The 12,838-nt window shown below is 35.0% G+C and overlaps 1 protein-coding gene and 1 non-coding gene across 3 annotated transcripts; one reads left to right on the top strand and one right to left on the bottom strand.

Annotated features, from left to right (window-relative positions):
• The first annotated feature begins 1,829 nt into the window (after window positions 1–1,829).
• Window positions 1,830–12,140, top strand: LOC115962688 (RNA pseudouridine synthase 7). Of its 2 annotated transcripts, none has more exons than XM_031081574.1 (12): window positions 1,830–1,974; window positions 2,116–2,159; window positions 2,255–2,332; window positions 2,598–2,698; window positions 2,782–2,869; window positions 3,165–3,220; window positions 3,414–3,504; window positions 5,060–5,125; window positions 9,630–9,686; window positions 9,937–10,056; window positions 10,362–10,594; window positions 11,735–12,140. In XM_031081574.1, the coding sequence occupies exons 1-12, from the start codon at window positions 1,866–1,868 to the stop codon at window positions 11,838–11,840; spliced, it is 1,149 nt and encodes a 382-aa protein (XP_030937434.1). In that variant the 5' UTR covers window positions 1,830–1,865; the 3' UTR covers window positions 11,841–12,140. The 2 variants fall into 2 exon arrangements, with proteins under 2 accessions (XP_030937434.1, XP_030937433.1); XM_031081573.1 differs by having other exon boundaries at window positions 1,832–1,974; window positions 3,165–3,243; window positions 3,422–3,504.
• Window positions 10,966–11,037, bottom strand: TRNAN-GUU. Its single transcript has one exon. It is a non-coding gene; the product is annotated as a tRNA-Asn (tRNA).
• Window positions 12,141–12,838: the final 698 nt, after the last annotated feature.

Here is a 12,838-nt window from a genome sequence, read left to right as displayed (position 1 = left end):
TGATAAACTATGACTGATTGTATTTTAATTTAAACATATTACTGAAATTATCTTTTTATCCACCAATAATAATTTGTAATTTTTTTTTACATAATTTATTGGGGCAAATTACAACTTATCTCCTTATGGTTTAACTGAAATTTAAGTTACTTATCTGTGGTTTAAAATTTGATACTTTACCCATCTAAAGTTTGATTGAAATTTAAGTTGATTACTTGTGATTTGAAATCTTATGATACAAGTATTCTGTTGGATATAATTTTTTTTTTGTATTTTTATATTTTTTGTGTTTTTGGGGAGAAAAACATAAAAATGAAGTAAAATTACATGTTTAGTTATGTGTTTTATCTGAGGTGAGTTAAAGAAATTTAATTAAACTTACTTAAGTAGATATCAAATTTCAAACTACAGTGTAAGTAACTTAAATTTGGATGAAACAAGAAGTGGGTAATTCCATTTCAACTCACTGTGGCTGAGGCTGACAAGTGAAGTTTTAATTATTAGTCGAGTCATTGATTTGTTTAAATTGTGTCGACCGTATATAAATAGCTTGAAAAACTCAATGGGAGAAACAGAAAATGAACAAGAGGAAGCGGGAAGAAGAGGCGGGCAATAGCAATAGCATGGAGATCGTTTGGCAAACTCCAGCCAATCCTTATCCAAAAAAAAAAAAAAAAAAACTCCAGCCAATCCACCAGAGCCGCAAGATTACATCTTACGCAACGGTAACAACCAAATTCAACAGAACCCCACCATTCCAACCAAAACATATCAAACACAAATGATAAAAATTGAATCTTAAACTAAACTAAACAAAAATAAAATCAAACACTTTTCAATTCAATTTTATAAATAATTTGCAGGGAGGCGCCGCATCAGACCGTACTACTTCGAGTTCATCTCTCACGTTAGTAAATTAATCGAACTATTTTAATGTTTGATTATGTTTCATAAACCTCGAGTTTAAGCCACTAATTACTTCTTTTTGTGTGTGTGTGTGTTTAAGAATCGTTGGGAAGGCAAAACCATTGTCGATTTGTTCGCAGAGGAATTCAAAGGCCGACCATATGATTACTATGTATGATTTTTTTAAGGAAAAAAAATATCATCTCATTAATTTTTTTCATCAAGTTCCAAAGATTTGTCTTTTCCAAAAGTGATCGAATAAAAAAAAAAGTTTCAAAATTGATTACATAACAAATACGTTTGAAAAATTAGCCTAACACTTCCACAAAGGATCAGATATGGTAGTTATAATTTAAACATATTACTAAAATTACTTTTTTACCCACTAATAACAACTTGTAATTTTTTTTAATATAATTTATTAAGCAAATTACAACTTACCTATTTATGATTTGATTGAAATTTAAGTTGCTTAGATGTGATTTAAAATTTGACATTTTATCCACTATGAGGACTTTATAATTTCTCCCACCTAAGGTTTAATTGAAATTTAAATTGCCTACTTGTGGTTTGAAATCCTATAATACAAATATTCCATTAGATTCTTTTTGATAATTTTTTATCTTGTATTTTTATGTTTTTGGAGGAGAGAAATATAAAAACGAAATAAAATCACATATTTAGTCATGTTTTTAACTGAGGTGGGTTAAATAAATTTAATTAAACTAACTTTAAATGAATAAAATATCAAATTTCAAACCACATGATAAATAACTTAAATTTCAATCAAATTATAAGTGGGTAAGTTGTAATTTTACTCTAATTTTATTTAACTCACCATGGCCAAGGCCGAAAAGTGAAGTTTTAATTATTAGGCCAATTATGTGATTTGTTTAAATTGTTTAAATTGCAGTGACCATATATAAATAGCTTGAAAAACCCAATGGGAGAAACAGAAAATGAACAAGAGGAAGCGGGAAGAAGAGGCGGGCAATAACAATAGCATGGAGATCGTTTGGCAAACTCCAGCCAATCCACCAGAGCCACAAGATTACATCTTACGCAACGGTAACAGCCAAAAATTCAAAAGCACCCCACCATTCCAAACCAAAATATATCAAACACAAATAATAAAAATTGAATCTTGAACTAAACAAAACAAAAATCAAATCGAACATTTTTCAATTCAATTTTATAAATAATTTGCAGGGAGGCGCCACGTCAGACCGTACTACTTCGAGTTCATCTCTCACGTTAGTAAATTGATCGAACTATTTTAATGTTTAATTATGTTTCATAAACCTTGATTTTAAGCCACTAATTACTTTTCTTGTTTGTTAATGTTTAGGTTAAGAATCGTTGGGCAGGCAAAACCATTGTCGATTTGTTCGCCGAGGAATTCAAAGGCCGACCATATGATTACTATGTATGATTTTTATTTTTTATTTTTACAATTTTCAATGTATCAAAAAAAAAAAAGAAGTTTAGTAAAGTGCATATAAGGTGTTTGATGAAATGCCACAGTCATATAAATGTTTGAGGTTGTTATGAATTATATGATTACTATGTATGTTTTTACACTTTAATTGTTTCCAAAAAAAAAAAAAAAAAAAAAAGTTTAGTAGAATGCATATAAGGTAGTAGTTGATGAAATGTTGCAGTGATATGTTTGAGGTTTTTATGGTTTGTAGGTTAGTGCTGTTAAATGTGGAAGGATACAAGTTGATGGAGAGATAGTGCCCGTTTCGTATATAGTTAAGCAGTCGCAAAAGATTAGCCATTTTTTACACAGGTTTGTTGTTATGCCTCATCATGTGTTGAAAAATTGTATTTTGAGTACTTTGAGGTTGTAATTGATGTGGCAAAGATTTTTAGGCATGAACCGCCGGTGATGGCTTATGATGTTTCTGTTCTTCAGAACGAACTGGATGTGCTGACGGTTTGCAAGCCAGCGTCTGTTCCGGTAAGTCAGCTGTGATTCTTGATGGGTGTTTGTTATTGTGTCTTTTGGTTGATTTGATAGTTGGAAAAATTTGACCTTTGTGTTAAGATATATGGATCTTTTGGTATTTACTATTAATCTAGATTAAGGTGATCACTAGGAGTATCAAGCTTTATTATCATTTGAGTCAAGTACTTTAGTTTGATGAAAGGTCTGGGACATACTACATGAGGGTAGTTTGTCAATTCCCACACTGACTTGAACTCATATATTTAACTTTATGGTGTTTAATATTTGAGATTTTACTGCTATGTAGGTGCACCCCTGTGGTCAATATCGTAAAAACACCATTGTTGGCATCCTTCAAGCAGAGTATGGATTGGCACCTCTATTTCGTATCCTAAAGATAATGATATTGGAAACGAATGTTGGATTTGAATGAAAAATTTGTTCTAAAGTCTAATCAGGTTTCTGATTTTGAAGTGAATTTAAGTTAGCTTCTTATTCTATTGGAATTGTTTGGCTGCTCTTTTATTGTCCAATTTTGTGTTTCCCTTGATGCAAGTGTGTTAGCAATTCATCGGCTAGATCGTCTTGTCTCAGGACTCCTTATTTTGGCCAGAAATGCTTCAAAGGCTGACTTCTTTAGGCAACAGGTAAGCCTCATACTGCCATTTTGGTTTTATGAAACTTCTAGCGAGCAAGAAACTGAACATCTTTACCTGAAAATGTGAGCTAGAACCATATTATCTGATCTTGATTGATATCAATATTTATTATTGTTTAGGGAATCTCTATCATTTGAGCCTTTTTGTTTTTGTTTTTAAACAAGTTTCTTTGTTAATCATCAAAAGAAAAGAAGTTTCCATCAAGTACTCATACAGTACCAATGTGAATCTTCTTATTGCATGCTCTCTTTGGCATACTGATCATGGATTTCTTTCATCATGATACATGTTATATGGCTGAATTTAGGCCTGGTTGTTAGAATGCATAGGTTATTGCTATATAGTTGATTTACATTTATGGTCAATTTCTGTTGTTGAATGTAATAACTAGAAGAAAAAGGATGATTTCTTGAACACAACAAAGGTAAGGACTACCAGATAAATTAAATAACATTATCAATTGTTGTGCACTCTTCAAACAGAGTATAACAGAATGCCATTTCATAATACTAAATCTTTTCTTTCCGAGGTCAAAGTTCTTTATCCTGTCACTAGTATTTTCTATGAAAATTAGAATGTTCAGTAGGTTCATCATATAAAGTTTACTCACTCAGGATTAGGGCTGTAAATGAACTAGTTGTTTATAAATGAGTCGGCTTGAGTTGAGAAGAAACATTTTTATGTTCATTTATTTTAACAAACAAGCCAAACTCAAGCCCAACTTTAGGCTTGGTTATTAAACAAGCCAAGGTCAAGCATAATATTGTGTCTATGAACAAGCTTGTGAGCATGAGACTCAATTTAAGTATATAAAATATTATATGCTTATATGTATACATGTGTAAAAATATAATTATATAGACTTGAGATTGGTTTATGTAAGTTTATAAATAAGTTCATAAACGAAATCAAATTTTTATTTGTTGATAATATAAATAGTCCATTTTGTAGTAAAAATTAAATATAATTTTAACAATACAAGGTTGGTGAATGTAATTTTTACAAGTTCATAGACAAAATCATTCAATATAATTAACTCAAATAGTATAATTTCAACCAACATTTAGTGATTAATATTGGCATAAAGTTGTGAAGATGTAAAACATTTTTGTGTTTTTTACTATATATGGGAAAGAATAAGCTAATCACGTATCTTGTGAACAAGCTCGAGTTTGGTTCGAACTTGTTCAACAAGAAAATGAACCAAGCTCAAACATGTAATATAGTTTGCTGACAAGCTTGAGCTTGGTTTGTGTTAGAAATAAAATTAAATGAACAATCTTGAATTTTAATACTCGGCTGGTACAGCACTATTTAGGACTTCCTAGCAAATGGAACTAGTAACATGCCTACAAGTTGCCAACTCCTTGAACAAACTATTGCATAATGTTATTTTATGACAATGTCTTCTTTCTAAGATCAAAGATCTCTATTTGGTCACTGTTATTTATGATGAAAATGGAAGAGTTGCATAGGAGTAGAATCTATGTGCTTCTTTGGACTTATATTATTAATATATTTAAGTAAAATGTAATTATGGCAGATTGAAGCTGGGTTGGTGCAGAAACAATATATTGCAAAGGTCATCGGGGTATTTCCAGAGGATGAGGTATGGTCTTTTTTTTTGTTGTTGAAAAAATGAGGTATGCTTTTGTTTAAGATGACAGAGGTAATGTGCATGAGATATTATACTCTAATACAGAAGAAAATTTACACAGATACAAAAAGAGAAGGTTACCAAGGAAAATAATTTGAATTTTCTCACCAAATACCTATAGATTGGGAAAATTCTAGATACACTTTAGAATAGGTATGTTGCATATGATTCTAGAAAGAGAATGTTTAAGATAGAGAGAAATAGGATGAATGTGAATACTTGAATATTAAGGAAACTTTTTTTTTTTCCTGGTATGCCCTGTGTGATGAATTGAACTGCTTAAAATTAAAGATCAATCTGTGCATTTTCTTCCAATTTTTTTCTAATATCTTTTTTGAAAATTTGTTTTCTATGAACAGTTTCCTTTTCAAGTCATCCTATTAATGTGTATTTATTTAGGCCTGAGGATGTGGAGAGTGTTCTCCATAGACCACCTACTTGAATGCAGGAATAGATGATTTGGTCTTTTATAAATTTGAACAGTGTACAAGTAGATTACTGTACTGCAGTCCACTTTCTCTTTCCAGGGGGATGATACAATTCTCTCTCTTCTTTGCTTTTGTGTGCCTGTGTTGCTCACAATCATCTGCAGTTATGGTGCTGGATCCCTTCTTTTCATGTTGCTCGTTGCAGACTTTCTGGTTCTTTACTTTAAAAAATGTTCTATGATTTCAAAAATATTTGAGTAGGTGTGGTAATGATATTGAATTTTTTGAGGCATATAATGCATGCTACAGTAGTAGGTACATTTTGTAAAATTCAACTGTATTCTGAGTGTGTTCCACTTAATCTTGGTCAACTTGATATTTAATTTATATGGCTGACATCGTTAAAATCTTGAAGCATAGGTTAGACATTACCTTATCCAAAGCACCAGGAAAAGTTGAACACAATTAGTTGCTGCTTAATTACAGAGATAGACCTAGTAAGCCCTTCATCAAGTACCAAAAAAGGAAGGGTCCTCTTGTCTAGGGCTTCTATGAAACCCTAGCCACCAGTAGAAGGTACCCAATCTTATTTTATGCAAGGTATTGTCCCCTTGGTGAAGGGCTGCAGGATACGGTAGAGAGAATATCACACCGGGATGGAGGATATCCTGGTTGGGAAGTGGAAAACACTGTAGATGTTGGCGACGGGAAAAGAGGAAGTGGTAGTTGACGAAGGGAGTTTGCAAGCCATGGAAAAAAATAAGAGTAAGATCAGCATGGTTATGTGGCTGTCATGTAGAAAAGTTTCAATGGTGAAGCTATGAAAGTGACATTGAGAACGCTTTGGAGACCAATGGGCACTTCATACAGTCAAGATATAGGAGATTACTTGACCCTTTTCATCTTTAACGAGAAGGCAGATATGGAGAAGGTTTGGCTATAAAGCCCATGGATGGTTGACAGACACCTAGTGCTATTGAAGGAGTATGATAGGCTCTCCCAACCCTCAACAATATAGTTTGACATCATCCCTCTTTGGGTCAAGATTTCTAATTTGACAATAACAGGGATGAGTTGGAACGTAGGTCAACAGATTGGGAGGACATTGGGTGAAGTCATTGACATCAACATCCTCTAGATGGTGTGGCACAAGGATGTTTTTTATGCATAAGAGTGAGCATGGATTTACCTTTGTTATGGGCAAGAAATTATACTTGGGGCAGGTGCACCTATTTGGGTTTATTTCTAGATTGAGCGATTGCCATTGTTTTGTTACTGTTGTAGCTGGTTAAGCCACCAAGAAAGAGATTGTGTAGAGAGGAAGCTAACAGAGCAATTGAGCAAACCCTTACTGATGAAGAATATTAGTTTGGCTTAGGGTTTCAAATGGGCTCATGAAAAAGAAAAGAGAGGCAGCAAAAGGCATAATACCATTTGATGTGGCATTGTCATACAGGGCATCAGAGATGGAATTGGACCCATGCTTAGTTTATGAGCTTCACATGATAGTGAAGCATGAAAACCCCATTGTCTTGTTCCTCGTGGAAACGAGACTCAACTCTAGAGGCATATATAAGGTACAATGTAGATTGGACTATCAGAATGCTTTAGCAATGGATCGTATTGAAAAGTGAGGTGGTTTAGCAATGGATCATATTGAAAAGTGAGGTGGTTTAGCAATGGTATGGAAGAACGAAAGCGAGTTGGACATGAAATTTTTCTCTAGTCACCATGTTGATGTGTGGATTAAATTAGACAGGGCACCATCCTGGTGCCTTGTCTAATGGCTTGTATCACCTCTGTAACTTATGTTGTACTACTACTACTGAATGGGGAACTAAAGGGGTATATTTGCCTGTCAATGGGGCTGAGGTAGAGAGACCCACTGTCTCCCTGCCTTTTTAGTTATGTGTAGAAGGCCTCATGGACATGCTTGGACAGGTTGAGGCTGATAGAACGATCACGAGGGTTGCAATTAGTAGAGGAAGCCCTAAATTAACCCATATTCTTTTTGCAAATGACCTTGTTCTTTTTTGTTGGGTCTCAATGGAGGGATGCCAATCCCATTATGCTAGTGCTCAAGGTCTATAAAGAGGCATTGGACCAGAAACTCAACTTGGACAAATCCACATTGTTCCTCAGCCATAGTACTCCTAAAAGACACTGTGAGGCTCCACCATCAAACGCTTTAAGGTCTTCGTCAGTAAAAACACTAGAAATACTTGGGCTTGCCATCATTGGTGGGAAGGAAGAAAAAATAGGCATTTTGTGAAATAAAAGAGAGGTTGTGGAAGAAGTTTGGGTGGAAGGAGAAATTTTTTTCTTGGGCTAGATGTGAGATCCTAATCAAAGTATTGGCTCAAGCTATCCCTGCGTACACAATTAGCTGTTTTAAGCAACCAGACAGTCTGGCTCTGGTCTAACAACCATGGAGAGAAGCTTTTGGCCGGCCAACAGGGTCTAAGGGAGCAAATTTCATTGGATAAGCTGGGACAAGATATGCAAACCAAATATGGAGGTGGCACTAGCTTTAGGAATTTCAAAGATTTTTAACCTAGCTCTACTAGCCAAACATGGATGGTTCTTAATCATAGACACTCACCCATTACCACATCAAGTGATGAAGGACAGACACTTCGCTTTGTGTTTTTTTGTTTTGTTTTTGTTTTTGTTTTATGGAGATTGAAGTAAGCCTAGACACATCATATTCATGGCGGAGTTTATGGAAGCCACTCAGGTCCTTGACGTTGGGTTAAGATGGCAAGGGGGGGTGAAAATTTGGCATGACAAGTGGATACCTGCGACAGCTATGCACAAAGTAACTTCATCACAACATATAATACAGCCATATGCAAGGCTTGCGACCTGATCGACATAGAGTTGCACACATGGAAGCAGAAGCTAATTGATGATATTTTTGTGCCCCACAAGGCCATGATAAAATCTATTCCTCTAAGTAGGGGGCTGTCTATGAGATATGCAAATATGGAGAGCCATTGCAAGCAGTAGATGCACAGTGAGAGAGCCTACATCGTGTGCATGGAGGAAAAATGAAAGACCCAAACAATAGAGAGTTCAGACCCAAGGTGAATGAAACCCTTATGCACCCAAATCTGGTCCATCAAAGTCCCCAGGAAGTTAAAGCTCTTCCCTGTGAGAGTGGAGCACAACATCTTGCCCACAAAATGTCAACTGATGATGAAACACATACTATCAAACCCAATCAGATGAACTGTATCTTATATAGTGAATGCCACAAAATTTGATCCCCCTGCCTTTGAACCGGTTTAAAGTTAACATGGTTGCTGTTCAAATGAAAGATTAACAATGCACAGGAATTGGAGTGCTGATACAGGATTCAAATGGAGGGTGCATTAGGGGCACTGTGAGAAAGGTTACAGATGGGGCACTCGAATGACGAAGCAGTAGTGCTAGCAGTACAATGAGCACTAGTGTTCATGCCAGAAATCGGGGTGAGGGAAGCAACTTTCGAATGAGACTCAACACCTGTATTCTCGGCTTGGCAATTGTGTGAATGCTCCTTCACAAGCTATGGATGCTTAATTCAAGAGTCCAAGAAGATGGCTAAGTATTTTTGTTCTGTAGATATTCACAGTGGTTCCAAGCTGTGCAACCAAGCAGCCCATGCGCTTGCTTTAGAGGCTCGAAAATTAGATTCAGCAGGGATATGGTTGGAGGACATTCCTCTCTGCATCACAAATCATTTACTCATATATGTACAACCTCTCTCTTATTGAGGCAAAAATCTGTGGCTTGACATTAAAAAAGAAGCAAAATACAGAGATAGATGCATTCATTTCTTAGCTGCTTTAGTTCTGAGTAACAGGATTTAGTTGAGCCTATCAATTCATATTTTGTGGCCTTCAATTATATGTTCATGATTCTCTGAGTTTTCATTTGCAAAATCAAATGATATTAGTGATGGATGCTAGAAGTGTTGTTCTTTCATACACTTAAATTGCCTCTCTTTTTTACTGTTTGACAGTTATTATTAATTTTCTTTGCAGATAATGGTTGATGCTAACATAGATTATAATGCTCGAGAAGGAAGGAGCACGGCAGAGGTGAGTCGTTTTATTCAGCCCTCTGTAATAGCAGAACTATAGTTGCTGTTACTGTGAGACAGTAGAAGGAAAAAAAAAGAAAAAGAAGGGGGCGGGGGGGAGTGAATTGAATGCGCTGTTATTATTGATTGTAACTCCTTTCCATGGACCCTTATTGGTTTACCGATTTGTTTATCAAGGCATTTGATTTAAATAAGAGAATTAATAAAGTGCTTATACTGAATCCAGAAATATTTTTCCCTTTATGCAGGTAGAAAATGCTAATGGTGCTGTGAAGGGGAAGGCTGCTTCTACTAAATTTACCCGGATTAGTACAGATGGCACTCATAGCATTGTTTTGTGTGAACCAATCACGGGCCGAACTCATCAAGTAAGAAGTTTTGACAGGCTAAAAAGGGAATTTTACATAATCTGTAGCAACATTTTAAGAGAGATTTCTGCTGCTTCCATGAACAAAAAAAATCTTTTTGCTGGTTTTTTGTTTTGCCTTCTTAATTTCGCTGTCAGGTTCAATATTATGTATGCATTATGTATGATATTATTTTTTAAAGCTGTCTCATGTTTCATTTTCAGTAGTCTGAAGTTTCCATTACAAGCTAATGTTTTAGTGGCCTGGTTATATTTCTGTGCTGAATGAATTAAATTCTAAACTCTCTCTATCTCTCTGTGGCGTAGATCCGTGTTCATTTGCAGTATACAGGTCATCCAATTGCCAATGACATGCTTTACCTCTCAGAACATGTAATTGGTCGGTCTGCTGGAGGAATGAGTGCTGATAGAGCTGCTGCTAATTCAGGCCATTCACCAGAGTTCATTTTTCATGATAATTGTCCTGGTGAAGAGAACTCTGGAGATGATTTTAGCATTGATCCTATGTGTACAAATTGCCCAAATCTGGCCCCAAAAGGGTAAGAGGCTTGCTCTTATGATAAGAAATTTGTTAAAATGTAGACTAATAAGCAAATGTCATGAATATATTCCCTTTTTTTTTTATGGTATCTGCTGAGTGAGAGTATGTGTTTGCTTTTGGTTGAGCCTTTTGTCAGATTATCCATTATGGTATATGGGAACAGTACCAAGTTGTTTCTGATTTTCAGCATGTCATCCCATTTCTGTGTAACATGTAATGGTCACATTATGAGACAAGCACAATTGATTGTTTGAAGAATTGATTTACTATTGCATGTTTGAATTGGGGAGAAAAGAGAGGGGGGGGGGGGGTGGGGGGTAAAGGGGTGGGTGGGTCAAAACAAACCCTTTCATTCTGAATGAATCAAATCTCCTCAAGTAGGATTTGAACCTACAACCAATCAATTAACAACTGACCGCTCTACCACTAAGCTACTGAGGAACAATGGGAGATTAGATCTCATAGAGTTCAATTCCTGTTCTCAACACATGACCAATATGAGCTCAAAATTTCCTTTGTAACTCCAAGAACATTTTCGTAGTGTCTCCGTTCCGTGCCACATTTATCATGGACTATAGATCAGATCGATGTTTTGTGATTTAACTACGACAACCAGGTTAGGAATTTTCTTTCCATTGAGCTCTATCCCCTTGGAAGTACAAGGTAGAGGGGGTGAAGTCATAGGTTCAGGATCATGAGGTGTGTGTAAACTAAACAACCTAAAAAGTTAGAATCTGCTTAACATTATTTAACAGGGACTTGAAGCATGTTTACAATTGAGGCCAAGTGATCTCTCTTTCTGTACTGAACAGAGGATCTATAAGGTTGAGATTGCACTTGCCCTTGCAGAGCAATTAATGTAATGTATTCATTTTTGTTTCTTATACTTTTACAGAAAGACTTGACAAAGTATCGTTTTAACATTTGTGTATAAGAAACAGGAAAAATAACACTTGCAAGATTAACCAGCTGTGGTTGTTTGAGTGGTTTTTCATTTGGGAGCTGAATCCCTTACTATTGAATATTCCATATTTCTTACCTGAATAAACCTTGTATTTTCCTTTACTAACCCCCACTCCCAAAGAAGAAAAAAAAGGAATGCTTTATTTACTAATAAACCTTACTTTTTACACTGCAGATATGATGGGCTTGAAGAGGGTTTGTGGCTACATTGTTTTAGGTACTCTGGAGCTGGATGGACCTATGAATGTCCATATCCAGATTGGGCACCACTTCCTGAATAACTAATCATTCTATTTTTCTTTTTTAGTTTTAATTATTTTCCTGTTCCTAAAATATTGTGAAAATTGTAAAAATGATTAATTATTTTCTTTGTACGAAAAATACTTGACCACTTGGACCAGTCAGTTGATAGGCTATAGGTGCGTCCTGCTATTCCTAAAATATTGTGAAAATTGTAAAAATGATTAATTATTTTCTTTGTACGAAAAGTACTTGACCACTTGGACCAGTCAGTTGATAGGCACCTAAGTTGTAGATTTGCAGGTTCAAAACGTGAAGACCATACATATGTGCTTTTGTGAGTCATAGATTCCAACACTAACACTAACACTAACACTAACACTGCCTGATTCTCTCTGCACATTCCCTTATGCTTTGCTACACACCCCAGAAATGGGTACGGACAAAGTAGAAATGAATTTACCTGGGCTTTATATTCTTTTGTTATTTCTTTTTCAGTGTAAAAGATCATCAGATTGTGCTATAGTGAATAGTCTTTTATGGGGATTGCTGACTAGAGGCTTCAACTGTATTTGGTCAGCATGTATTCCAAATTCATTTGTACTGCTAATTAATCAGTGTGAGGGCTTCACATGTTTTATTTTATTTTATTTTTTAAATTTATTTATTGGAGAGGGCTTCACATGTTACTTGCTCTTTTGATTAATAGATCCTTTTATAATGGCTCTGAATCTTATTAGGGTTGCATCCCTTCGGTGCCTAAATCTTTGTCCTTTCTCTCATAAAACACCAATTCTCATTTTCTGGAAATTTCACTTTTTAAGCATCATAAACTAGTAGCAAGTAATGACGCGTGCATTTTAATTAACTTCACTGATAAAAACCTTTGTTGTCGAATAGTATATCTATACTTTAAATATTGGTTATATTATAGGAAAAAATTTATTAATGTTTTGATTTGATGGTAAACAGTTATTATTACAAAGCAAATTTTATAAGTTCAGTTTTTATATTTTTTATATATACAGACAATGATGCA

This window comes from Quercus lobata, chromosome 10, assembly GCF_001633185.2.
Source record: "Quercus lobata isolate SW786 chromosome 10, ValleyOak3.0 Primary Assembly, whole genome shotgun sequence".
Taxonomy (NCBI): Eukaryota; Viridiplantae; Streptophyta; class Magnoliopsida; order Fagales; family Fagaceae; genus Quercus; species Quercus lobata.
This window is presented reverse-complemented; position numbering and strand designations above follow the sequence as displayed.

Bases quoted from the DNA above. Each gene is read 5' to 3' on its own strand.
- LOC115962688 (XM_031081573.1), top strand. From the start codon at position 1,866: ATGAACAAGAGGAAGCGGGAAGAAGAGGCGGGCAATAACAATAGCATG. The intron at 2,333-2,597 runs GTATGATTTTTA...TATGGTTTGTAG, and splicing joins GCCGACCATATGATTACTAT to GTTAGTGCTGTTAAATGTGG. The intron at 2,699-2,781 runs GTTTGTTGTTAT...AAAGATTTTTAG, and splicing joins ATTAGCCATTTTTTACACAG to GCATGAACCGCCGGTGATGG.